At 40.4% G+C, this 26,516-nt stretch overlaps 3 protein-coding genes across 3 annotated transcripts in view; 1 reads left to right on the top strand and 2 right to left on the bottom strand.

The window, feature by feature from the left end:
- Window positions 1-1,086: 1,086 nt before the first annotated feature.
- On the bottom strand, window positions 1,087-3,667 carry SLC35A4 (solute carrier family 35 member A4). Its single transcript, XM_030211547.1, has one exon. It carries the CDS (start codon window positions 3,643-3,645, stop codon window positions 2,680-2,682), a length of 966 nt encoding a protein of 321 aa, XP_030067407.1. The 5' UTR covers window positions 3,646-3,667; the 3' UTR covers window positions 1,087-2,679.
- A 16-nt stretch (window positions 3,668-3,683) lies between these two features.
- On the bottom strand, window positions 3,684-12,062 carry LOC115475649 (SLC35A4 upstream open reading frame protein-like). Its single transcript, XM_030211548.1, has 3 exons — window positions 11,993-12,062; window positions 8,588-8,686; window positions 3,684-4,690 (listed from the first exon to the last, which is right to left on the bottom strand). Exons 1-3 carry the CDS (start codon window positions 12,011-12,013, stop codon window positions 4,493-4,495), a joined length of 318 nt encoding a protein of 105 aa, XP_030067408.1. The 5' UTR covers window positions 12,014-12,062; the 3' UTR covers window positions 3,684-4,492.
- Window positions 12,063-15,757: 3,695 nt separating this feature from the next.
- APBB3 (amyloid beta precursor protein binding family B member 3) overlaps window positions 15,758-26,516 on the top strand; it is a 94,297-nt gene continuing 83,538 nt past the window's right edge. Inside the window, exon 1 of the mRNA XM_030212923.1 lies at window positions 15,758-15,793. Within this exon, the coding sequence (XP_030068783.1) occupies window positions 15,763-15,793 (31 nt within the window). The 5' untranslated portion in view covers window positions 15,758-15,762. The remainder of the gene's footprint in view (window positions 15,794-26,516) is intronic.

The following is a 26,516-nucleotide window of genomic DNA, read 5'->3' as shown; positions in this document are numbered from 1 at the left end:
CTCTGTATGGCCGACTGTTCCCTACAGTACAATAGCTGTGATGACAAAGAAAAATTAACGAACTAGAACATTCTATCCCACTGAATAAAAAAATCACTATTGTGTTCACACAGTGACAGTGTTTTAAACAAAAGAAAATAAGTTGACTAACACAGCATTCATTTTTAAAACAGCAATCATATCTAAAAGCCCCTTCCCACTCACCAGCATTTGGCACTCCAGGGTGAAATCAAAAGCGACTCCACTTTATTCACACCACAATATAAATCTGCTACTGAATTTTTATGGTTTTGAACTCAAATATATGTAATATTATTAATAGAAAGAGTTAAATAAGATATACATATAGTATTTCATTATAATATACAAGTAATTTTCAAAATAGTCCTATTTAAATACCCTGGTGTACTGAGAAATAAATGTGGATTCAGCTAATGCCACAGAATTGTTCTTAATTACCTCTTTATTTGGTATAGTGAATTTAGAGATAAACTTTCAAGTTTAATCAGGAAATATGGAAGAATGATCAAATACAACCATGTGGATTTTCAGTTCAACTGCCATAATGCAAGCACTCTTTAGAGTAAAAAAAGGGGGGGGGGGAGAAAGCACTCCCCTAAACCAAGTAATGAAAACTTTACGAGTTTACTTAAGCTTCAAAAATGGACACAAGTATTCAACCACATATTTATACTCCCATTGGAGATAGCACAATACATACATAGGTAGATTTTACTCGGAAAAAAGGTGTGCACATTTTGGAAAGTACATGTGTCTTATAAGTTAATCAGCTTATTGAAAAAGTATCCTTTGGTGAAATCATACTAAATTTGAATCAATACTGAAACTAATATGTTATCCACATCTCACACATACAGACAAGGCAGGTAGCACAATGTGCTTCTTCAGGAACGGAAATAATCATTTCTGCAAGCAGAACTGATTACTGAGCTATTTCTGCACAGACACAGACTGGAAGAAAGGGCCCGAATTACTAAGGATGTATGTTGATACTGTTTATGGTATGATATGGCTGCAGCTTAGGCAGCAAAGATACATCTCTCAAAAACACTTTTGTAAAAAGTGTTTTTTTGCATTCTAAAAGAAAAATTGCTTTCCATTTTGCAAGTAAAGTAAATCTAAAATGCCAGAGAGAGCAGTTACAAAGAGCAACAGCCCTCTGTAAGTACAGTACTTGGGCTGGAATACAGGGTTTTGGCCAAAACCTTATGACCCTAACCAGAATGCAGTGCAGAGCCATCAATACCACCAAGCACGAGATGTAAAAGGGGTCACCCATCAACAGTATCCAAAATATTCAATTAATCCAATTCTTAGAAAAATTTCATTCAGATATATCTGCCCCACAATCATCGTGGTTAACCTGATAAGGCCTTATGAGTCCTTGCAGAATGGAGTTAAAAGGCTTTATGAAGTGTTTTCTTGGCAGTATAGTTGCATTTTTCAGGGTGAGGATGAGTATGAAGAGCCTTCATTTGGACTTTGGCAGCTGCTGTTCCACAACAACAGAATTAAAATTATGTAAAGCCATGAAATCTGAAACAGTGGCCAAGAAAAGTAATAGAGGAGGACCCTTTAAAAGCTTCGCTAGCATATGTTAAAAATGTAATTAAAAGAAGTCTTATGTTTAGGGTTTAAAAAAAAAAAATTGCCATGGTGTAAAATAATATGTTTCAAATGAAAGGCACTTTTATAAGAAGAAGCTACCAATCTCAAAGGGTCACTCTGCGAGCATTCTAACTAGTGAAACTCTCCTGTGACCAGCAGCTATAACTAAAAAAAATGATCAAATCTCAAACTAGTTTGTGTAACAGGCACCAGGAAAAGTATAGCACTTTAACAAGCATTCAATTCTGCTGTCGCTCACTATCCAAAACAAGTGTTAAGAAGCTACAGCAGGATAGCTATAACCAGCTATTTAAATAAAATTTTGTATTGATTAGTCTTTCCTATGAAATTCTATCCACAAACAAACAAAAAAAAAAACAAGAGTTACTTTAGAATACCCAAAAAACTTTCCAATGCTTCTACACACAGAGAAGACAGCACATTATAAGTTTTTGCATCAAACATTAAATCCAAGTGAAGGCACTTTTCCCTTTCAGCATAGATATACTGGTCTTTAACTATATAAACTTTACCCTTTAACCACACAAATATACAGAATAAGCTAGGGAAAGAAGTTGTTTAACCGACACCTAACGTTTTCTATCTTTGTACGCCCCTGCTTAAAAAGTAGTAGCAATTAAATTTTAAAAAACTAAACAAACTAGTTTAAAAAGTATTAATAAAATAGTTAAATATGGGATACTTGACTATGGCCTAGTGTTATTAACATGCATCACTAATAACTATATTCTACTATATATAATAGGACCTGTGGTAAAATGAGGTGCCTCAATGGCAGTAACTCTACGCCTGTATTTGGGTGTGCAGTAGAAAATAACTTACTTTCAAAAATACAAGGTCAGAAAAGCGGATCAGATACGATTTTGGCTCTAGCTGAACTTGAAAACCAGTGCGTATTTTTTTGGACATGATTATTCTTGCATACATCGTGTATGTTCAAGATTGAACCATTGTAAAGTTCCATCCCACTGCAGAGACATAATTAATTGAATACTAAAAAACAAAATCAGAAACACTTTTCAAATGTACTTATTTGATCCCGTAATACAGATAGACAGATACACTAATTAGCAGGACAGCAAGGAAGAATAAACCAGTGAGCTGGAGGCTGAAAAGTAAAAATGAAAGAACGCCATTAACGAGCAGGGAAGAGGAAATGATGAACAGCCTGGTGATGTTACTACTGTGCTTCAGGACAACAGACATAATCAAGCCATTAAGAGCCTGGCTGGCAATGATTACCAGCACCCAAAAGGAGAAGCCTTCAAAAAATCCAGCCCTAGGGCTGATAACTAAATGTGCACCCAAGTTCATTACAATTCCGAAGGAGTACAAGAACAAGTTCTGAACATTAAGTGGCACATTCTGGGTTTTTAGAATGAGCTCTGTACAAACAGCAGACAAGCCAGATATAAGGCAGTAAATGAAAACCAGTCCAAAGCCTGGCAGGGTGATATAAGGCTGCATGTTTGCAGCAGGATTCTGATGGTCCTGAAGTCCTCCATAGGCATAGCACATGCCAGCTACTGTAAGTAGAAAGAGAGAAAACCATTTGCGGGGAGTCAGTCTTTGGTGCAGGAAAATGCTGTACAGCACAGCTGTAGTGCTGATCTTCAGATTGCTCAGGACTTGGTAGGTGCTGGGGTCCATGAAGTGCTGTATGAGCACTACCAAGTTGTTATTTGCCCCATAGAGCAAGGCAGGAAGGGCAAAGGGTGCAGCGAGGCGCCATGACCAAGGTGCTCGAAACAATTCTCGATCCCAGATAAGCATAAAGACAAAGGACAGCACCAGCTTTGTCATTTCAATCAGAAGGACAACAGAAGAGGAACTGAAAGGGATTGTGCCATCAACTTTACAGAGAGCTATTAGAGGGCTGTGCGAGCCATAAATTATTACTGAGAGCAAAAGCATCAGCCCCCAAAGTAGCCTTTTGCCCCAGTGCTTCACAAGGTGGAGCACAGAGCTCTCAGAGCTAATATTGTTAATAATCATTCCCAATGAGTCAGTGAACACAAGTAAAAGCAGAGGGCTGAACTTGCACTTCTCAGAGATGCAAAATAAATTTTGTAATTATTCTTATCTTTTCAAACTGTTACACATTTCTTGGAAATACACTGGTATAATTAGAAAGTACAAGCTTAGCATGTTGAGGGGTAAGTTAGAAGAACAGGGCAATTCTAGGTATCGAAACACAACAGGTAGAGTTTAAGACATTTCATATTTCTGCCTGGTAACAGTGAAACTGACATACTGCGGTGAAGCATTCAGGCTGGAACATAAGCTGTAAATCATTTTCAAATCTGAAAAGTTAAGCACAAGTAACTCAGCAGGAATCAGTGACTTCTAGGTATGCCAGGACCTCAGGCAGAAGCCTTAGTAACCACTGCTGGAGAAAGCGTAAGGGAAATCACCAACTGTGCCTTGCTGGGCAGTTCAGCTTGAGTAAATTTAGTTAGTTTGTTTTTTTGATAGGGAAGAATTCTGAAATTTGGGTCCAGATACACTCAGTTCTTTGCTCATATACATAAAATGGGGAGAAGCCTTCTACATCTGGCCCTCACTAAAATCCTTGTGCAAATATGCACTACAGTACACAAAGGACTTGGCTGATGTTTCAGAGTAAGGCAGATCAGGGAAAAGGGGAAGGTAGGTACCTATACAAGTTACAGCGAAAAATAACTACACAGTTTAAGCAATGATATACCTATACCCCTAATTTATAGTACCAAAACAGGCCTGATAAAAGTTCTGCACCAATACCCTTTCCAGTTCATACAAAACAAAAATGCATATATATACAGTAACAGCTATTGCATGGCCCGGGACCTTTTCTCCAAGCCTAGTCTGGTCCTTTTTTAAAAGACTCCAAATAGTCTTTGATTGTCTTTTCAACGTTGGGGACAGAGTAGCGCTGAGCTGCATAGATCCCAGTGCAGGTTCCAATCACAAATCCTAGAACTGCAGAAGTCCTAAGTTTGGCAACGATAAAGCCGGCGAGAAATCCTTTCAGAAATGGAGATGACAGCAAAGATCCATCCTACAAGAAGCAAGATATAAAGTTCATAAATTGCCATTAGCACATAACCTGCAATAATATCACATCAAATCAAAACATCAATTTTGTAATACACATTGAGACATATTTTGAAAGCACTTAGCCTTCCAAAGTTCCATAGAAACCTATGGAACTTTGGAAGGCTAAGTGCTTTGAAAATATACCTCATTTTCTCTTTAATGCCAGTTAGAATTTACACTTCCTCTTACATATCAGAAAAAAATCTCAGTTTCCCCGATTCTTTTAACTTTACTGCTTCAACTGTAAAAAGAGGCCCTTTTATTAAATCATTGACGAGTGTACTGCATCAGGCAGTGTAAGATCAATTAGGTAAGAGGACAACAAGGGCAGTACAGAAGGCTAAAGACTCAGGAAGACCAAGAGGTTGCATCTCATTCATAAAGAATCCTATATCACAACAGTACAACAGTCAATGAAGGACAATGGCTGTAGAATAGCTTGAGTAATTAGATCTCTTATCACTTGCCAATAGTTAAATAGATCCCCTAACAAAATTTACAGATGCTTTGTATTTTGACTTGGACTTTGCCAAATTTAAACTAAAAAAAGGTCTGGACAGAGACTTGGACAGTTCCTACATTCACAAATAATAGTATTTGTCTCTAAAAGTTCTACTATGCTAAGGGGCGCATTTTCAAAGCACATAGACTTACAAAGTTCCAAAGGTTTCTACGTAAGTCTAAGTGCTTTGAAAATGAGCCCCCTTGTCTCATATTAGGGACATTTCATGAAATACTAAAGATGGTACATAAACATAAGAATAGCAATAATGGGTCAGACCAATAGTCCATCTAGCCCAGTATCTGGGCCTTTAGGAAGATTAGGGTCTTCTGGATAGCCCTTCATACTTATCTGCAAGGTTGGTTGGGACACTCTTTATAGGTAAAGCATACATTGTGGGTAAGAAATGCATCTTAAACTACTGGCTGCAAGACTCTCCTCTAATGTTTTGGAGGAATAAATTTCATGCTTTGATGATTTGAGAATCCTAAGGGGCTAGTACTCAACCAAAGTGCTAGAAGGCAATGATACTTATTTGAGATCCTTCTTAGATTTTGCCCACTGCTCGAAATCAAGTTCTTAATAAATTCTGAGATAGGACTGGTTCACCTACATAACCATGAGGGGTGGGGAGGGGAAGAGAGGTTGCCCTATTGTGGGTTGAGGTCATAACAGTCCCCAGACCTCAAGCTGTTCTGTGCTGTGCTTTGCTTTCTGGTTAGAACGCGGTGAAGGCGGTTAGCTTGGCAGAGTTTAAAAAGGGGTTAGACAGTTTCCTAAAGGACAAGTCCATAAACCACTACTAAATGGACTTGGGAAAAATCCACAATTCCAGGAATAACATGTATAGAATGTTTGTACATTTGGGAAGCTTGCCAGGTGCCCTTGGCCTGGATTGGCCGCTGTTGTGGACAGGACGCTGGGCTCGATGGACCCTTGGTCTTTTCCCAGTGTGGCATTACTTATGTAGATGCTATGTGGCCTGAAAGGGGAGGGGGTAATGTATGGGGGAACTAATGTTCATATATGCATTGTGGTTTGTTATGGAAATGTTCTGTTTCTTCTTCTTTAATAAAAAGATTTATTAAGAAAAAAAGGTTCCAGAGGTGATCCAGAAAATTACAAAAGCAATAAGCCTGATGTAAGTCCCACGCAAAATGATAGAAAGTATTGTAAAGAATAAAATTAACAAACATACAAACATGGTTTAATGAGACAGAATCAGCATGGATTCAGATGAGGGTAATCTTGTCTCACCAATCTGCTACATTTCTTTGAAAGTATAGATAAAGGTGAGCCAATAGATGTAATGTATCTAGATTTTCAGAAAGCATTTGACATGGAGGGGCACTTTCAATATGATGTCTAAGTCCGATTTTGGAGAAAAAATATCCGCCAGAAGGCGGAGAACTCTAGACGCCCCACGGACAACAACAAGAAATGAAATAAAAGTGGGAGGGCGACCAAGGATTCCAAAGACTGAAAGGATATATAATAATAAAGATGTTTATTGAGGTATAAAGACTCGACACAACGTCGTGTTTCGGCCGTTAGGCCTGCATCAGGAGTCTATAATCAAATTTTGAATACATAAATTATAAAAACAATATAAAAGTAGACAACATATATATACGTTTAAATATTTAAAATTAATTTTATAATTTTAAATATTATATAAAAAAGTATGTATAATAATAACAAATTAGATGCATTTAAGAATGAATATGAATTTAAACGGATGATTAAATTTTTAAGAAAATAAAACATTTTAATTCATCAAAAAATAAAAAACGTCCAAAATCTGAATAGGAAAGGTGGTCATTTTCGAGGGGGGATATGATAAGAGGTCTACAAAATCCTGAGTGGAGAAGAACGGGTAAATGTGAGATTGATGGTTTCAAAGTACAAAGACTATGGGACATGCAATCATTTTACATGGTAATACTTTCAAAACAAATAGAAAATATTTTTTCACTCGATGAATAGTTAAGCTCTGGAACTCATTGCCAGAGGATGTGGTAAAAGAGTTAGCGTATCTGGGTTTAAAAAAAATAAAGGTTTGGACAAGTTTTTGGAAGAAAAGTCCATAATCTGCTATTAAGTCTGACAGGGGTAAACCCACTACTTATCCCTGCGGGATGGGTGGGAGTCAGTAGCATGGAATCTTGCTACTCTTTGGGATTCTGCCAGGTATTTGTGACCTAGATTGGCCACTGTTGTCAATAGGACACTGGGCTAGATGGACCAACAGTCTTGACTTAGTATGGCAAATTCTTATGTTCTTAGGCCATTAGCTTACTTTATTTATTTATTTGTTGCATTTGTACCCCACATTTTCCCACCTCTTTGCAGGCTCAATGTGGCTTACATAGTACCGTGACATGTTAGCCACCTCCGGTGATGAAACAAATACAGAGTGATGTTGTTACAGAACATTAGAGAATCAAGAGAAGAAGAGTGATATATTGTTCATTGCAGGTTATGGCTTCGTTGTGTTCTTAGTAGACTGGCCACATAGACAATCCAGTAGAGCAGTGGGGCACCATAGGGGATACTGCAGTGGACTTCACATAAAAGGTCCCAGGTACACATCTCACCATTGCCCCCTTACATTCTGTTGTGATCCCTCCAAAACCCATCCAAAACCTATTGTACCCAACTACAATAGGATTATGTATGCAGGTGTCACCTATATCAGGAGTAAACCTTTTTTTAAATATGTGCATTACGAAACTATGCACCAAATCTCATATACAACTTGCCCCTCTATTTGCTTATCTTTTCACCCATCCCTATTTTCTTCCTCGGAAACAGTCTAAGGTCCTGGATTCACTCTCTAAATAGGGAAAACTAAATTAATCATGCTTCAAATCCTCAAAACTCTAATCATTTTACAACTTGCAAGTCACCCACAAAGACTATTCTGAAATTATTAATAAATGTTTGATTTTTGTTATACTACCTTTCTGTAGTACAACCAAAGAGGTTTATTACATACAGGTACTTTTCTCTGCCCCTTGTGAGCTCACAATCTTAGTTTTTGTACCTGGGGCAATGGGGGGTTAAGTGACTTGCCCAGAGTAGTAAGGAGCTGCAGTGGGAATTGAACCCAGTCCCCCCAGTTCTCAGTCCACTGCGCTAACCATTAGGTTACTCTCAAGAGATTTTATCTGTCTCTGAAACAAAGCATTATCTACAGGCCTACCTCATTAAGCTTCCCCCCCCCCCACCCCCACACACACCAAACAAAGAAAATGTATGACAATTAAAACATAAAACAATGATATATAAAGTGATAAATGTACTTATAGTGTCACACTTATTAATCAAAGTAATTGTATTTCCTACGTTCCTTACCTGCGCTACTCCAATTTTTACCTCTTCTTCCACTCTGCGTTGCAAACCTTCCAGCTGATTCTTTAGAAAAGTCAGATCCTTCAGATTTGGTGTGGACTTCTACAGAATGAAATTATCAAAGTACTCAAAGCAAACTTATTTTAGCAATTTTTGCACTGTTCAGAGTAAAACTGTAATGGGAAAAGCCTAAAATTTGGATTGGAATATTTTAGTCACAAAAAGCATATATTAAAGATACTAGAACAAATAAATAATCATCTTCATTTACAAAAAAAAACAATGTGCCTTTCTTAACCAGAGATGTGTCTTCACTCTCCTTGATTCTATGGTGCAAGAGTTGTACACTATGCACAGGTGACATGAATCTAGGAACTTTGTTATTGGGACAGGTGAACACAGAGAACAACAGACAGTGCCTTCTCTTCAACAAGTGTACACTGCCCTGCAATGGCAGAAGGAAGTCCGTCCACTTATATGCTTATCTGTAATCTAAGAATTATGCCCCATAATAATGTATACTGAGCTTTTGCATAGCTCCTTCAGGATCCCCAATATTTCAGAGATAAAGGGCAGTTAAGTTAATTGCAGAGATACCAAGCAAAACATGTTTCCCCCCCCCCCCCCCCCCCCCATTTTCCCCACTTTTTTCCTTCTGTCATTGTAAGGCAGCATATTGGTATCGGGGATTTCAAATTAGGCATGTAAACTATGAAAGCAATGCCCTGACAAGCAGCAAGGACCAGATACAAATGAACCTCCAGTATTTTAGGTAAGATATAAAGACAGAAAATCACTGACACTAGAAGTCACCAGCAAATAAAGAAAACAGGATCTACTATTAAAGGCTGAAGCTCTGAAGGCAGATTAGGAAAACCACTCAATAAATGTTAGATACCAGTTATGAAATGCATTGAGATTTCATAAGAAAGGTGTAAAGAGGCTAGTTTTTATTAAAGATGGATCTAGAACTACAAAATAATTAGAAAAATAGCAAAAGTTATTGAAAAAGAACGTCAAGAAATATCTGTGTAGGCAATAAAGCATTTTACAGGACCAACCAAAGAGGAGTTATAGTACATGAGCTTCTGGCTCCTCATAAGTCCTCTTTCAGATGGGTCCCCTGTGTTCTCTCTTCTTTTTTGCTGGCCTTTTAAAATAAAATTACGACTTACTAACGCCTATGTTTACTAAGCAGCTCTATATGTACATGCGTTAAATGCTAACATGCCTACAGAAATTTACAGGCATGTTAAAAACGCTAATGCACCTTAGTAAACATACCCCTAAGACACCACGTTTTCCAGGAGCAATTCAGCTACTAGAACTGCAATAAATGTCTCCAGAAACTGACAAGCAAAATATTAAAAAGAGAACATCCTTAGAGTACAACAGTAAATTGCTCAGTATCAATAACAAAGCAAATAAGTGTTGGATTGGTTTGGTAGATAAATTTAAATGGAAAATTGGGAAATTTTACTAGATCATAATCCTTGGACTATATCAGCTAGCAAAAACAGGAAATAAAGGTTAACCAAAAATATGATAAGGTGATACCTTTTTGTTGGACTAACATTTCTGAGTAGCTATCAGGAACTGCACTCCCTTCATTAGGCTGGAAAAATGCAATGAACTAATGATGACACTGTCAGAAAATATAACTGAATCATAAAATGTATTCTAATGCTAGAGGAAAAAGGCAAGAGAAGCCACTAAAACTAGTCAAGATGGCAAGCTATCAGGAAAGACACCGAGCTTCTCATTTCCCCCCCCCCCAAACCCACCTCCCCGCTCCCCCCGTTTTCTATTTCTGTTGATGGCTCTCTCATTCTCCCTGACTCCTCAGCTCGAAACCTTGGGGTCATCTTTGACTCTTCTCTCTCCTTCTCTGCTCATATCCAGCAGATTGCCAAGACCTGTCGTTTCTTTCTTTACAACATCCGTAAAATCCGCCCCTTTCTTTCCGAGCACTCTACCAAAACCCTCATCCACACCCTTGTCATCTCTCGTTTAGACTACTGCAATCTGCTTTTTGCTGGCCTCCCACTTAGTCACCTCTCCCCTCTCCAGTCGGTTCAAAACTCTGCTGCCCGTCTCATCTTCCGCCAGGGTCGCTTTACTCATACTACCCCTCTCCTCAAGACCCTTCACTGGCTCCCTATCCGTTTTCGCATCCTGTTCAAACTTCTTCTACTAACCTATAAATGTACTCACTCTGCTGCTCCCCAGTATCTCTCCACACTCGTACTTCCATACACCCCTTCCCGTGCACTCCGCTCCATGGATAAATCCTTCTTATCTGTTCCCTTCTCCACTACTGCCAACTCCAGACTTCTCGCCTTCTGTCTCGCTGCACCCTACGCCTGGAATAAACTTCCTGAGCCCCTACGTCTTGCCCCATCCTTGGCCACCTTTAAATCTAGACTGAAAGCCCACCTCTTTAACATTGCTTTTGACTCGTAACCACTCGCCTCCACCTACCCTCCTCTCTTCCTTCCCGTTCACATTAATTGATTTGATTTGCTTACTTTATTTATTTTTTGTCTATTAGATTGTAAGCTCTTTGAGCAGGGCCTGTCTTTCTTCTATGTTTGTGCAGCGCTGCGTATGCCTTGTAGCGCTATGGAAATGCTAAATAGTAGTAGTAGTAGTGATGGGGAGGAAGTGAACAACCTTAGTTCCTTATTAATCATTTCTAAATTGAGGTATGCAGGAAACAAATATGTCACAGAGAGAGAGAGAGAAGACTGTTCCTCTAAAAGCACAAGTTATAATCCCAAAAAGTGGAAGATCTGGAGATCATAGTAGATCCAAGAAAGTGATTTTTATGCTAAATACATTTGCATGTAGCATACAACCCAAGAGAGTGATTTAATAGAACCAGAAACGTGCGAGTTGCACCACCAATCGTAAGGGCTGAAACCTTTTAGCACCGGAGCTACTACTCAAGTTTCAGGCTTGGCACCTATCCATCCCCTTTACGCCCATCAAGTGTGTGACTCATGACTAAAATGACGTCTGGGTGCAGAAGAGGAGCAGCCTAACAGATCGAGGGCCCAGATTAATTCAAACACCACGGCAGCTCCATGTGGTCCCGGCCAAGCCACTCAACCCTCCACTGCCTGGTGGTGCTGGCAACCTCACCCCATTTAGGGCCGCCATGAATCAGTCCCAGCTGCTTTTGAACAGCAGGGACTGCTCCAGGAAAGTTTATCTAGAATTCCTTCCACTGTTATCCCCACGCTTTTCCCTCCTCCGTCCCGGTGTCTCCAACCCCTTTCCGAAGGGAACAGGGCAAGCCGAGGGATGAGAAGCAGCCGCAAGTCCCCCACCATAGACGTAGAAGAAAACAGCCAGGGACCGGGCAAGGAACAGAAGTAGTCGCTCTCTCCTACACCCACAACTCACCTTATCATCCGCCATGTTCATTCCCCTGCGCACGCGCACCAGCAGCAGCTGCAGCACGCTCGACCATCGAGTAGGCAGCGGGATCTGATCTAGCGCTCGACAATCGGCTATTCAGAGTACAGAAACCAGCGCTCAGCGATTGGCTATGCTCGTGGCTGACGTCAATTTCAATTATGTATTATTTATGTATAGCATCCGCATAATATTAAAACTGGAACTACTGTTGCATTCTGCAAAGGATAACGTTTCCTAAATTGTTAGATTCCTTTTATAAATTCCGCATTTTTGTGGTACAATCAAAGCGGTTAGCTTATTAACTTCAGTCACTTTCTCTATCCCTGATGGGCTCCCAATTTAATTATTAATTATATCTTGACTCTATGGAGTCTGCATGAGACTTAGTCTTGGGTTTCCTAACGGGCAAGTTTTTATTGTTCCATTCCATCCCTTTACAATATTTAAACCTCCAAAGGAAAATCTTACACTTGAAAGTCATGTGAAGAATACAACTAAGAAGATGTTCCATTCCATGTGGAAACTTTCTTCCCAAGGATCATCTTTCCCAATCTGATACAGTCATTGGTGTTGAGTCACCTAGACTATTGTAATGCACTCTATGCTGGTTGCAAAGAACAAATTATCAAGAAACTTCAAACAACTCAGAACACTGCAGCCAGACTTATATTTGGAAAAACAAAATATGAAAGTGCAAAACCCCTAAGAGAAAAATTACACTGGCTTCCACTTAAAGAACGTATTGCTTTCAAGGTATGCACTCTAGTTCATAAAATTATTCACGGAGATGCCCCGACCTACATGACTTGCCACCCAGGAACACTAAAAGATCATCCCGCACATTCCTCAATCTTCACTTCCCTAGCTGTAAAGGTCTGAAATACAGACTCACACATGCGTCCAGCTTTTCCTACATTTGTACTCAGTTGTGGAATGCATTACTGCTTAACCTAAAAACAATTTTCGAATGAACCAACTTTCGTAAATCTCTGAAGACCTATCTCTTTAACAAGGCATACCACAACGATCAAGGAATGTAAATGTAACACATCATCACTTTACTTCATATTCTGAACTGTATTCTTCCTATATCTGTTTGCCCAACTCTATTATGTCATCCATGATCTCTATGTAACACCAATTGTCATTTCCTACTCTGGAAAGGCAAACGCCATAACAGAGCATTGTAAGCCACATTGAGCCTGCAAATAGGTGGGAAAATGTGGGATACAAATGCAACAAATAAATAAATAAAATTCCACATTTCATCCCAGTTTAACAGATTTCTACTACTACTACTTAACATTTCTAAAGCGCTACTAGGGTTATGCAGCGCTGTACAATTTAACATAAAAGGACAGGCCCTGCTCAAAGAGCTTACAAATGATGGTATTTTTAGAAACAGAAATTCAGTTAATTACATATTTGAGAAGAAATATATTTGCAAAGGCTAGCATGGTACACAAAAAGCAGGTAGTTTTTCAAAACCATAAGTGATGTTTTGTACATACAATATATGTATATAAGTAGCAATTTTAGGAAAAGGCTTCAAGTACTATAGATAGACTGTAGAATGCAGAGTTTTCTCCGTACGCAAAGAAGGCACAATCTGGGCACTTCCCTGCAGTATATGTATATTTAATATTTTATAAAGACAATAAATGTTCATCTGGTTGAAGTCATGCATAACCCCCAACTAAATTGCCTTTGGGACATAGGACCTGCATGCTTGATGGTGGAGATTTATTTACCTCTCCAAGAAACAAATCCCCTCCCTCCAGGGCCAAAATGTATCTTTTTGAGGCCATATTTGTAAAATGCCCCACACACTATAAATGGCACTGTTTATATGCATATGTCACAGCTGTTTTTAACATAGTGGAAGGTGGGTATATTTAGCACTACTTATTCATGTATGTACTCAGTGTGATGCCCCTGGGTTTTTGTGCATTCATGTTTATAAAATACCCCTCGTGCCATCTGTCCTGTCTATAGTACCACTTATATGTGTATCTTTGGCTGTACTTACACATATCTTATACAAGACTCAGTAATTTTGTAAGTGTGCTTTGAAAATGAGCCTTCACATTTTCACTGTGGCCACGAGCTGAAATGGGCTTGACACCCCTAATGTAGGACATTTAAATAAAGGAAAGCAGAGTAAGCAGATTACAATGGAACAGGGCATTTCAATGGCTTAGGGGCCCTTTTATAAAGGGAATGTAAGCCCAATGCGGGCTTAAGGCTCACAAAATCAGATGTACCACAGGGCTACTGCAGCAGCCTGGCAGTAGTTCCCACCCCCAGTGCGTGCCATTTCCGACACTACAAAATATTATTTTTGTAGTGCTGGTGTGTACCTGGAGGTAGTGCAGGAGCCCTGGTAAATGCTTCCCACAAAATGGGTGCGCAACAAGTGCTTCACTTGCAGCACAGCCATTTCTTCAAAAAAAGAAAGACCTGCCTTTTACCCATTGAGGTAAAAGGGGGCCTTGGCATGCATCAAAAACACATGACGACGCCAGGGCAAGTCCCCTTTTACTGTAGCTTTGTAACAGGACCCCTTAGATCTCTATATACACCAGTGGATAACATGAATTGGTTCATTATAAAACAAAGAAAAATATGTAGGCAGAGGTGATTGGCATTACTGTCTTTCTTAACATATATGACCACATCAGTCTCATAAAGACACTTGGTATGTACTAAATAAAACTGAAACGGGTAATTTTCACCTTGTTTTACATTATTATCTTTGAAATTCTTCAGTATTCTCCTCTTTGGCTCATTGGCAATGCTCAGAAGACATTCCTTTTCACCATTCCTTTTGCTACTTCGTCTAAAAAATATATCACTGAAAATTAGCAGGAATCCCCGAAGATTGCAGCTGTCTGCAGTGAAGTGCTGAATATTGTCATCAAAGTATTGAGCATAGGAGACAACTTTTCAAAATGATTGGGGGTGCTAAGCCCAGTGGAAATAACCCCTCCCTGGACACATGCAAGGAATTTTCTCAGTATTGGGGGTGCTCTTATGAGAGCAGAACTGAAACCTATTTATTGAGTTAGTCAGTTGTATTTTGAAGTTATGTGATTCAGACAGCATCTGATGAATTTTTTTAGAAGGGAGATATGGGGGCAGGAAGATGGAAACCTCCCGATTTTCAACTGAGATTCGTTGGAGTAAGGAAGCAGTTTGCAGAAGGAAAACGGAAAAAACTGCTACTTTTGACAGAATAAAAGGGCTCCCCCCCCCCCAGAAAGCCTGCAAGTGAGAGGGCTGCCCCCTCCCGTGGAACCTCTAATCTCCTGGTTGAGTCTTACTGCGTGTGTGTGCTACTTTGAGAAGTGAATAGTAGCAGTTGAAGCGTTTGGCAGCAGAGCGGGCTATTACGTGCGCAGTGCTGATCGGTGCTGGACAGCTCCACCCACGCCTCACGTTGTTCCGCCTTTATTTTCTTGCATTTTTTTTTTTTTAACCTCTGCACTACTCTTTCGAGCTCCTGGTGCAAAGCTAGGTTTTTCTAACAGATGGATACTGGATGGGTTTCCCCCTTCCCGGTGCAGCTGCCGGGTTAGAAATGCCAGTTATGTCAGTGAATACCTCCTCTCTGTTTCGAAATCCACAGCTCTCCTTTTCTTTCTACCTATATTCGATGTTTTGGATCTTGGTATAAGGGATCCTTAATCGGTCCAGATTGTGCTGCGGCTGAACATTTCCCCGGATTTATTCTCATCATGCTAGGGAAAGACTACATGTTGGCAATAATCATCGTTAATTATGATGGTAGGTTTCCTTCCCTTTGGAATGGAAGATGCTTGTTTGTTTTGACACGCAGGCTTTCGCAAGGGCTGATTTCCTCTTGAGTCCCTAGAGGGTCAAGGTATAATCATAATAGGATTCAATGGAAACGCTGATTTTACATGGAAACTTGCGTTATTTCGTTGTTTGATGTCGAAATTTGTTTACTTAGGCATTAATGATGTCTTCCTGGTTTTCAGGTAGGTAAGGGAGACATGATGGCAGGCTGAATAGATGCTGCTCGGAGTGACTCATAGGAACTGCATTTTAGGAAATATATTACATTAAATCGTGGAACCTTGTAGTTCTAATGATTAGAAATAAGCAGTAGAAATTATTCCTCCCCATAAAAATAGCCCTCACTACAGAAGGTTTGAAAAAAAAAAAGAGCAAACTAGAACATATAATTTCATGTATTGATTTATTATTATTTATCACCCTCCCTGTATCAGACAGACCAAAGTGGTGTACAACATATTCTTATACAGGAAAAAAACAACCCCCCTCCCCAACTTCAGACACTGAACTGGCTCAGACCACTAGACTCACAAAATTCATAATATGAAGTCCTGAGGAAATCCTCCCCTTTAGATCAGCTTCTTTCTACTAACGTTTCAAGTCTTATTTTCATATGACTTAGGAAAACAACAGAGGTAGGTTTGTATTATGGAAACATGATAAGGATGCTGGAACTCAGTCGCTGACTAGTGAACTGGGGAAGATACAGGCCAATGGTTCTCAACCCAGTCCTCAAGGACGTCCTGGCCAGTCTTGTTTATAGGATACCCCTAATGAATATGGTTGAGATATAGTTGCATGTACTGTCTCCACTGTATGCAAACATATCTCATGCATAGTCATTAGAGATTCTGATTTCAGGATGCCTCTAATGACTATGCATGAGATATGTTTGCATACAGTGGAGACAGTACATGCAACTATATCTCAACCATATTCATTAGGGGTATCCTATAAACAAGACTGGCCAAGACTGAAATCAGAATGAGCAGGCAGTCCTTAAGGACCAGGTTGAGAACCACCAATTTAGGTCACCAGTTCAAATCCCAGCTCATGAGGCCCATGCAAAATTAGATGGTCATCTCAGTCCAGTACCAGGCACCATCATGAGCATTATTACATCATGACCACTGTAAAGATTTCTATGAATCTGTCAGTTTATTTTTATTAAGATTTATTTACCACCTTTTTGAAAAGAATTCACCCAAGGTGATGTATAGTAAGAATAAGTTGAACACAGGCAACAGGCAAATTATAGCAATAAACATATTCAAATAACAATACACATTATGGCATTGTATAGTCTACTTAAAATGTCAACACAATACAAATTAAAATATCTTAATAGATAGCATAGGGTGTAAGTGGTGGTGGAACATACATACAGAGTAACAGGTGAGTTCTGCTTCACATCACTTCTGTCTGTTTGCTATAGGGAGGGTGGTTATATAAATCAATAAACAGAGTTTTGCCCCACTGGTTTTGACCGTACTGAGTATTGGCTCATTCTCTAAGGAGACTGCTGTTAGGGGGCAGGCACTAGCAGGATATCACTGGATCCTGCAGAAAAAAAACCTATAAATGTGCATACTTTGCATGCATTATTGTTCTGGTTGTCTGGGTTTTGCTGTGTATGAGTAAGTGGAAGCCATGTTTCAGCCATTGTGCTGTGGCTTTCTTATCTAGCAGATATACCCCCACCTTTTACAAAGCTGCACTAGTGGCTGCCAGTGCAATAATGCCAACATAGCCCATTCCAAGTGAATGGACTATGTCGGAATTACTGCGCAGCTTTGTAAAACAAGGGGATAGAAAGTCTCTAAAAAATATCATTGTGCATTCTTTGAAAATCTTAAACAATTACAAATGAAAGGTCTGAAAGTGGTTGTCTAATATATTTTTATCTATATAAATTGCGAGCTATATATTTTTATGTCATTGCTTAATTTTCTTGATATTGAACACACATAATGTAGCATTGCTTCCATAGCTGCAAAATAATATCAATTTCATTTCCATCATTTTTTGTTAGAATAATCATGACTGCTTCAACCAATGCCTCACATTTATTTGAACCTTATTATATGTATTTACACCTGAATGCACTGAAAACAGCAAGGATGCTGATGCCAAATATATCCCTTGATTAATGAAGGCTCTTCATAGATAGTTCATAGTTCATCTTTATTTGATATACCACCTATAAAATTGTTTATATCTAAATGGTTTACTAATTAAAAATATGAAAAAAAAACATAAGGAAGTACGTTAGGAGGCCTAGGTTACAACAAATTTAAATGTTGATCGAACAGAGCTAGAGTAATCTATTTTCACCAATTATCTATGACACAAGAAAGGGAAAGGTAAGGACTTCCAAAACCAAAAACGTATCAGTATTTAATACAAGAAAAACAAGAGAATAAGAGCTCCTTTTTCCAAGCTGGGGTTAAAGAAGCCTTGTGGTGGCGTCAGCACGTGGAATGGATTTGCCATGTGCCGAGGCTCCTTTTACCACAGCAGGTAAAAGGCAGTATTTTTTTAAAGGAAATGGCTGTGCAGTAAGTACACACATGCCATGCAGCCATTTCCTGGGCAAGCCTTTACTGCCTCCTATTTGTGGTGGTAAGAGCCTATGCTAACCCAGCAGGAACAGGGCAGCATGCAGGCTGCCTGATTACCATAAGAACATAAGAGTAGCCATAGACCAATGGTCCGTCTAGCCCAGTATCCTGTTTTCCAATCAGTGGCCAAGCCAGGTCACCAGTACCTGGCAGAAACACAAATCATGGCAGCATTCCATGTAGAACCCCAAAGAATAGCTCCTTAAGAGTGACAAGATTCCATGCAGAATCTCAAAGAGTAGCAACATTCCATACTACAAATCCCAGGACAAGCAGTTGCTTCCCAGATCTGTCTCAATAGCAGACTATGGACATTTCCTCCAGGAATTTGTCCAAACCTTTTTTAAACTCAGGTACGCTAACTGCTGTTACCACCTCCTCTGGCAAAGAGTTCCAGAGCTTAATTACTCGTTGAGTAAAAAAAATATTTCCTCCTATTTGTTTTAAAAGTATTTCCATGTAACTTCCATGAGTGTCCTCTAGTCTTTGTACTTTTGAAATATACAAAGACTAGGGGACACTCGAGGCCCTGGTGCTAAAAATATATATATATTTTTTCATGGCGGAAATGGTTCATGGTGGGGGTGGCACTATCAACAGTCCCAGTGGTAGTGGCGGATTGGCACATGGCAAGCCCTCAGTAGGCGTGCTTTTGTAAAAGGGCCCCTTAGAGCAGAAAATAGCTTGAGGCCCTTTTACTAAACTATGGTAGAAAATGGCCTTCATGCATGGTAGTGCGGCACATTTCCGTGTGCTAAGGCCATTTGTACTATGGCCTTAAAATTGCTATTTTTCTTATTATTTTCAGACCATGCACGTGGCAACTGAGAAAAATAGCATGGGAGCACTTACTGCTTCCTATTTAAGAGGCACTAAGAGGTCCCACGTTAAGCCCGCATAAACCAGTTATGCTTCCACACCCATTATCTGCCAAATTCTATATAGCACACCTAGAGACCTGCGCCGAAATCCAGGCATAACTTAATTGGCGTAACAAGATAATCGGCATTGATAACAGCACTTAACAAGCAATAATGAGCACTAGTTGGTAATAATTAGAATGTACACACACAGCTCACTAAGCATATTCTGTAATGAACTGCGCCTAAATTTTAATGCGAGCAGTTTAAAAGGGGCATGGCTATGGGTGGAGAAATGGGCATTTCATGGGCATTCCAAAATTTATATGCATAGTTATAGAATATGGCCCAGTGTGCGTAAATCTACATGCATGGATTTACACTACGTTTTCATTGGTGTAAATGGAGGTGCGTAGTTTAGGTGCTGGGATAACAACTAAGCATATTCTATATACCGTGCCTAAATCTAGGCACTGCTTATAGAATACGCTTAGGTGGAAATGTTTATTGCATGGATTTTTTAGGCCCTACATGTGCACAGCTAAAACAAATATGTAAATAAATAAATAGCATGTGAATACCCCATGCTATTGCCAAAACTAATACAGGACACTTTAACGCATCCTGCATTAGGTGTTTTTATCCATGTTAAGCGTGTTAGCACATTTTTCTGGGTAAAACTCAAAGCTTATTTTGGTGGACAGAGGCCTGGAGTGCTTCTCAGTCTCTTGTGCTGGCAGTGGATACTAGGAAGAGAGCAGGAAATAGGGGTAGAGAAAGTGCTGGGTGATAGGACAGTTCCAAAATTTGTGACACAAACTAAATTCTTTCTGGGCTGATATTCAGAGCGAGTTAAACGGCCAGGAACAGCCGCTCACCAGTTAACTCTATCGTTGACAGCTAAATGGCCATTTTCACAGCCATTGTATCAGTTATTTTTGCTGAAAATGACCAGTTAGCGCCAAACTGCAAGCCGGCCAAGTCAGGGGCATTCTCGGGCGGAGGCAGTTAGATTTTGAAATTCAAATCTAACTGGCCAAGGTTAGTGGATAGAGAAGACTGTATAAATCGCTGTCCTATCTCTATCCGCTAACCCATGGTTGGTTAAGTCTAAATATGGACTTAACTGAGCATATGCTAGCTGGATTTTTTTTTTTTTTAAACTGGATATTCAGTACCGAAGCCTTTACAGGGCCCAGCATTGAATATCCGGTTTTAGCGCAGGCGGCAGACAAAAAAAACATTGTCCACCACTGGCTGAATATCGGCTGGTTTATGTTTTTAATTGTTACAATGTTAGGGAGATAACATGTGTCCTCTTTTGTCTTCTTTTTATTGACAACTGCCTTAAATGATTTCTTCTTTGAAAGGTAGTATAGGAAATTACTAAACTAAAGTAAACTGAGGTGAACTGTACGTTTTGTAAAAGGGATTTTTTCCAGTAAAAATCGGTTTGAATTGAAAATGAAAGAAGCTGTCTATATTAAGCCATTAATGAAATATTGTTTGTGTGGGGCAGAAACAGGTTCCCCCCAATATTTAAAACCCTTTAACTGGCCAGAAATGGCTCCTGGCCAGTTAAATGGCACTTAACTGACTATTCGGCAATATTCAGTGAGAGATAATCAGCTAGTGCTTAGTGGATAATAATGGGATATCTGCTAATACTCAGCACATTGGCATAGCTATGTGGGGCATCAGGGGAGCAACTGCTCCCCAAATGGATTTCAGATGGCGACAGCAGCTATTTTTCAGGTGGTCTGTTGCACCTATGCAGTGTACGCATACACCTCTCCACTCCCCCTGGCGTCACAACCTGGCTACGCTTCTGATTTAGTACATTGCTAGCTAAGTTTGGTGGTTTAAATTTAACCAGTCAGCGCTGAATATTGGCTTGGTCGGTTAAGTTTAAACTGGCTAAAAATAAACCGAACATTCAATGCCAGTGATTGGAAATGGCTCAGCATTGATATTCAGGCTGACCACCGACAGCAGGAGTTAGCTTGGCTCGCTCCTGAGGTCTGAATATCAGGCCCATTTACTTTATAGACCAGCTAACTCCTGAAATATTGAAGTGAATGCAAAATCTGTACATATATTAAGAATAAATTATCTTGTAGCCAAAACCTTCATTTTCTTGACTAAACTTGATTAATCAATGTGATTAAGATTTATTTTCCCTATAACAGTGTGACTCTATCACACATGTTGTTGCATTCATTTCTTGAACTGTTGATTTAAAGTTCAGGTCTGGTGGGTGCTGCTAGAGATCTGTTGCCTGAGGAACAAGATGAAAATCAGTTAACCTTGCAAATAAAACTGCTGTCTCTTGTAAGTCGTTGTTCTAACGGAGAATTTTCATGGTCAGTGCTAAACTGAGCACAATAAAAACAGCTTTTGTGGGGTCATACACAGTAATTGATTAAGGGGAGGGGGCAGTTGCCCAGCCTAGAGGGGTCTCATACAGGATCAAATATTGACTTAGAGGGACATAATCTAACGGGGACGACCATCTCTAAGGGCGTCCATCTCTAAGGACGTTCTGGCAAAGGAGCAGGGAAACGTGTATTATCAAAACAAGATGGACATCCATCTTTCATTTCGATAATACGGTTGGGGACGCCCAAATTTCAACATTTAGGTCGACCTTAGAGATGGTCGTCCCCGGTTTTTGGCCATAATGGAAACCGAGGCCGCCCATCTCAAAAATGACCAAATCCAAGGCATTTGATCGTGGGAGGAGCCAGCATTCATAGTGCACTGGTCCTCCTCACATGCCAGGACACCAACCGGGCACCCTAGGGGGCACTGCAGTGGACTTCACAAATTGCTCCCAGGTGCATAGCTCCCTTACCTTCGGTGCTGAGCTCCCCAACCCCCCCCCCCCAAACCCACTCCCTACAACTGTACACCACTACCATAGCCCTTAGGGATGAAGGGGGGCACCTACATGTGGGTACAGTGGGTTTCGGGTGGGTTTTGGAGGGCTCACATTTACCACCACAAGTGTAACAGGTGGGGGGATGGGCCTGAGTGCGCCTGCCTGAGGTGCACTGCACCCACTAAAAACTGCTCCAGGGACCTGCATACTGCTGTGATGGAGCTGGGTATGACATTTGAGGCTAGCATAGAGGCTGGAAAAAATGTTTTTTAATTTTTTTCTTTTTAGGGTGGGAGGGGGTTGGTGACCACTGGGGGAGTAAGGGGAGGTCATCCCCGATTCCCTCCGGTGGTCATCTGGTCAGTTCGGGCAACTTTTTGAGGCTTGGTCATGAAAAAAATGGACCAAGTAAAGTCAACCAAATGCTTGTGAGGGACGCCCTTCTTTTTTCCATTATCGGCCGAGGATGCCCATCTCTTAACCACGCCCTGTCCTGCCTTCAGTACACTGCTGACACGCCACCGTGAACTTTGGTCGTCCCCGCGACGGAAAGCAGTGGAGGACGCAAAAAATCTGCTTTCGATTATGCTGATTTGGGCAACCTCGGGAGAAGGACCCCCATCTCCCGATTTGTGTCGGAAGATGGGCGTCCTTCCCTTTCGAAAATAAGCTAGATAGTGTCATTATAGTATCTTCGAGAATGTATTTGTGAAAGAAAAGCCTGAAGGACAGCACTCTGCCAATACAATATCATCCCTTTCCTTAAGCCACAGTTCCACAAAAAATAAAAAGCCCAATTTTCAGCCCATAGTAGTCAGCACTATTTTAGGGGTTGACTGCTGTGGGCAGAATTTGACCCAGATATCCAATGCTGGGCCTAATCTAGGCATCAGCACTGAATTTCCAGGTCTTATTTGGCAGCCGGAAGTTATCCAGGCGCTGGCTGATATTCACCACCAATATCGGAGTAACCAGACAAGTTAGGACAGCTATTCCTGCAGTCCTAACAGCAGCGTACCTACTTTATATAGCACCCAGGGTGGAGTACCACCACTCCCACCCCAGGTGGGACACCCCTCCTCCAAGCAAGGGGGTGCAAGGAGCATGTTGTCGGCCTTGCCGGTCCCCTGTCCCAGAACAGGAAGTTGTCGGAGGGGGCAGGGGACTGACAGAGCCAACAGCCGCTCGCCTGATCCGCATACTCCCTAGCTGCCTCACCCAGAGTGGACCATCCTGGTACGCTACAGAGTTCTAATTTGTCCAGATAGTTATCTGGGCACCTGCACCAAATATCAGTGGGGCCTGGAAGACTTCTATGTGTGATCCGACTCTGCCTCTGGCCTGCCCTAGCACTAACTGGATAGCGGTGTAGTGGTGTCCCCAGATATTCAGTGGCACTATCCAGTTATGTGTGGCTGAAAGTCCAAGGACTTGCCCAGTCAGCAGGAGATATTTCCCAATGAATATCGTCCCTCAACATATCTAATTCTTGCTCCATAGTCAAATCTTACACTAGCAATTAAGCATTCAAAAGCCCCACTCATGTTTCCCCACCTTTTGCTGACATAGCTGTCAACACCCAATTACCAACCTGTCCCCCCCTTTCATTTGTACTACTTTTTGGCACTCCCTGGAAATGGTCTGCCCCAGTGTGTAGCTTTGAACTCTGAGCTAACAATGTTGGCACAGCCGGTTTGTGACTAAATTGTGTATGTACCATCACATTTGTGGAACTGATACATGACCCCTGATGCAGACAATCCACTGAAACATGGTATATGAATTTAATGTCACACAATTCACAGTGAATGAAAAATACTTCCAAAACAAAACAACAAAAGTTAATATAATGCATCCAGGTATGCATGAAGGTGCACAAAGGCACAAGTCTTGCCCCTTTGGCACACCCCTTCAGCACAATGCCTCAGTCAGGCAAGGTTGATTTAAAGGGGCAGTCGATAATGTCATCTGAGATTTCCCAGCCCTCTTAACAGCAGGATATGGCTCAGTAACAACATCAATAAAGTGCTCTAGTGAAGAAAATGACAAGCAGCATTGTGTGATTCTGTTTTTGAATAATGACTAGAGAAGAGCAAGATAGCACTGGATGAGGTATCGGGGTGTGTATGAAATGTTATATTGCATCATTTTTATTAAGTCTGTACATTTATTATTTTCCTAGTATATAACTCTTTGAATTTTGCATTTAAGGTGACATGTATTTGATACTCAGCCCAATTTTGTGTAGGTCATCTAGGTCAGACAAGGCACACCCAAACTGGGACATTCACATTTTGCAACATATTTTATAAAGGGTTCACTGAACACAGAGCCTTTTATAAAATATGTATAAGGCCAAGGGGAAAACGTGAGTTTGGTGGCACATAGAGCAGAAGCAGCCATTTAAAAAATAATAATATTCAAAAAGGACTGGTATTACTCCATCTTTGTATGCTTATGTTCTGACTTCTACATGTGAAAATGCCAGATTTTGCAAGTACAGGGATTTTGCAAAACTAGGGGCCCTATTTACTAAGCCGCTCTAAAGGGAGCTTATTAAGCAGCTAAGCTCCAACATCCAATTTTCTGACTGTGAGGTGGTTTTGAACACAGTATGCACAAGTCCCCCTTCAATCACTCTGCCACACTTCAAGTCCAAACTATCAGTCAGCCAACAGGTATGAAACCTTTTACTAACGTGCAATGAAATCTGGGCTTAACATATTTTAACTAGCTGGATATCATGGGAATGCCTACACTCCACTCATAAGAACATAAGAGTGGCCATACTGGGCCAGACCAATGGTCCATCTAGCCCAGTATCCTGTTTTCCAAACAGTGGCCAAGCCAGGACACAAGTACTTGGCAGAAACCCACATTGTGGCAACACTCCATACTACAAATCCCAGGGCAAGCAGATGCTTCCCATGTCTGTCTCAATAGCAGACTATGGACTTTTCTTCCAGGAATTTGGCCAAACCTTTTTTAAACCCAGATACGCTAACCGCTGTTACCACATCCTCCAGCAAAGAGTTCCAGAGCTTAACTATTCGTTGAGTGAAAAAATATTTCCTACTATTTGTTGTAAACATATTTCCATGTAACTTCCTTGAGTGTCCCCTAGTCTTTGTACTTTTGGAATGAGTAAAAAATTGATTTACTTCTACTCATTCTACACCACTCAGGATTTTGTAGACCTCAATCATATCTCCCCTCATCTGTCTCTTTTCCAAGCTGAAAAGCCAAAACCTCTTTAGCCTTTCCTCATACGAGAAGAGTTCCATCCCCTTTATCACTTTGGTCGCTCTTCTTTGAACCTTTTCTAATTCCACTAAATCTTTTTGAGATACGGCGATCAGAACTGAACACAATACTCAAGGTGTGGACACACCATGGAGCAATACAAAGGCATTATAGTATTTTTGGTCTTATTCACCATTCCTTTCCTAAGAATTGCTAGTATCCTGTTTGCTTTTTTGGCCACTGCCACACACTGAGCAGAAGATTTCAGCGTATTATCTACAATGACACCCAGATCTTTTTCTTGAGTGCTGACCCCCAAGGTGGACCCAAGCATCAGGTAACTATGATTCGGATTATTCTTTCCAATGTGCATCACCTTGCATTTGTCCACATTAAATTTCATCTGCCATTTGGATGCCCAGTCTTCCAATTTCCTAAGGTCTTCCTGCAATGTTTCACAGTCCACACATGTTTTAACAACCTTGAAGAGTTTTGTATTATCTGCAAATTTGATCACCTCACTCATCGTTCTGATTTCCATATTATTTATAAATATGACACGTCCCCTCCAAAAAATATACTAAAAAATTAGATAACACACTGGTTTGCAAGTGCAAACAGGCAGATTACCACAGGACATGTTCTGCGGTAACCTGTTCTCGTGCACTAACCACACGTTAAGGGCTTAACACCCTTTAGTAAAACTGCTGCTTAGATGCAGATGACCATTTACAAGTGTAAATCAACTTTTAACATTTGTAAAAAGCACCTCACCCTTCTAAAATGGTCTCCATTATGCAGTGCTTTTTTTGTAGAAAAAAAGGTGCCGGTACTCATTATGGGTGGGGTCACCACATATGGCTCCACCCCTATGATAGCCACACCCACATTAGCCACACCCCTTATGCCAGCTATGGCGCATATAAACATTGAAAATATTATACTAGTATAGGAGAAAAAAATAACGTGATTTTTTTTCATTAGAAATAATTTCTGTAAGCTGTTACAGCTCCAGTGTACCCAGTACAAAATAAGACAGCAGATGTAAGTTCTCAAATTGGACATATTTCAAACACTAAAATGAA

The sequence above is a fragment of the Microcaecilia unicolor genome, chromosome 8, assembly GCF_901765095.1.
Source record: "Microcaecilia unicolor chromosome 8, aMicUni1.1, whole genome shotgun sequence".
In the NCBI taxonomy this organism is placed as follows: domain Eukaryota; kingdom Metazoa; phylum Chordata; class Amphibia; order Gymnophiona; family Siphonopidae; genus Microcaecilia; species Microcaecilia unicolor.
Note: the sequence above shows the minus strand (reverse complement) of the source record. Positions and strands in the feature narration are given on the sequence as shown.

Bases quoted from the DNA above. Each gene is read 5' to 3' on its own strand.
- LOC115475649 (XM_030211548.1), bottom strand. From the start codon at position 12,013: ATGAACATGGCGGATGATAAG. The intron at 8,687-11,992 runs GTGAGTTGTGGG...TTCATTCTGTAG, and splicing joins TGAACATGGCGGATGATAAG to AAGTCCACACCAAATCTGAA. The intron at 4,691-8,587 runs GTAAGGAACGTA...TGCTTCTTGTAG, and splicing joins TAAAAATTGGAGTAGCGCAG to GATGGATCTTTGCTGTCATC.
- SLC35A4 (XM_030211547.1), bottom strand. From the start codon at position 3,645: ATGATTATTAACAATATTAGCTCTGAGAGCTCTGTGCTCCACCTTGTG.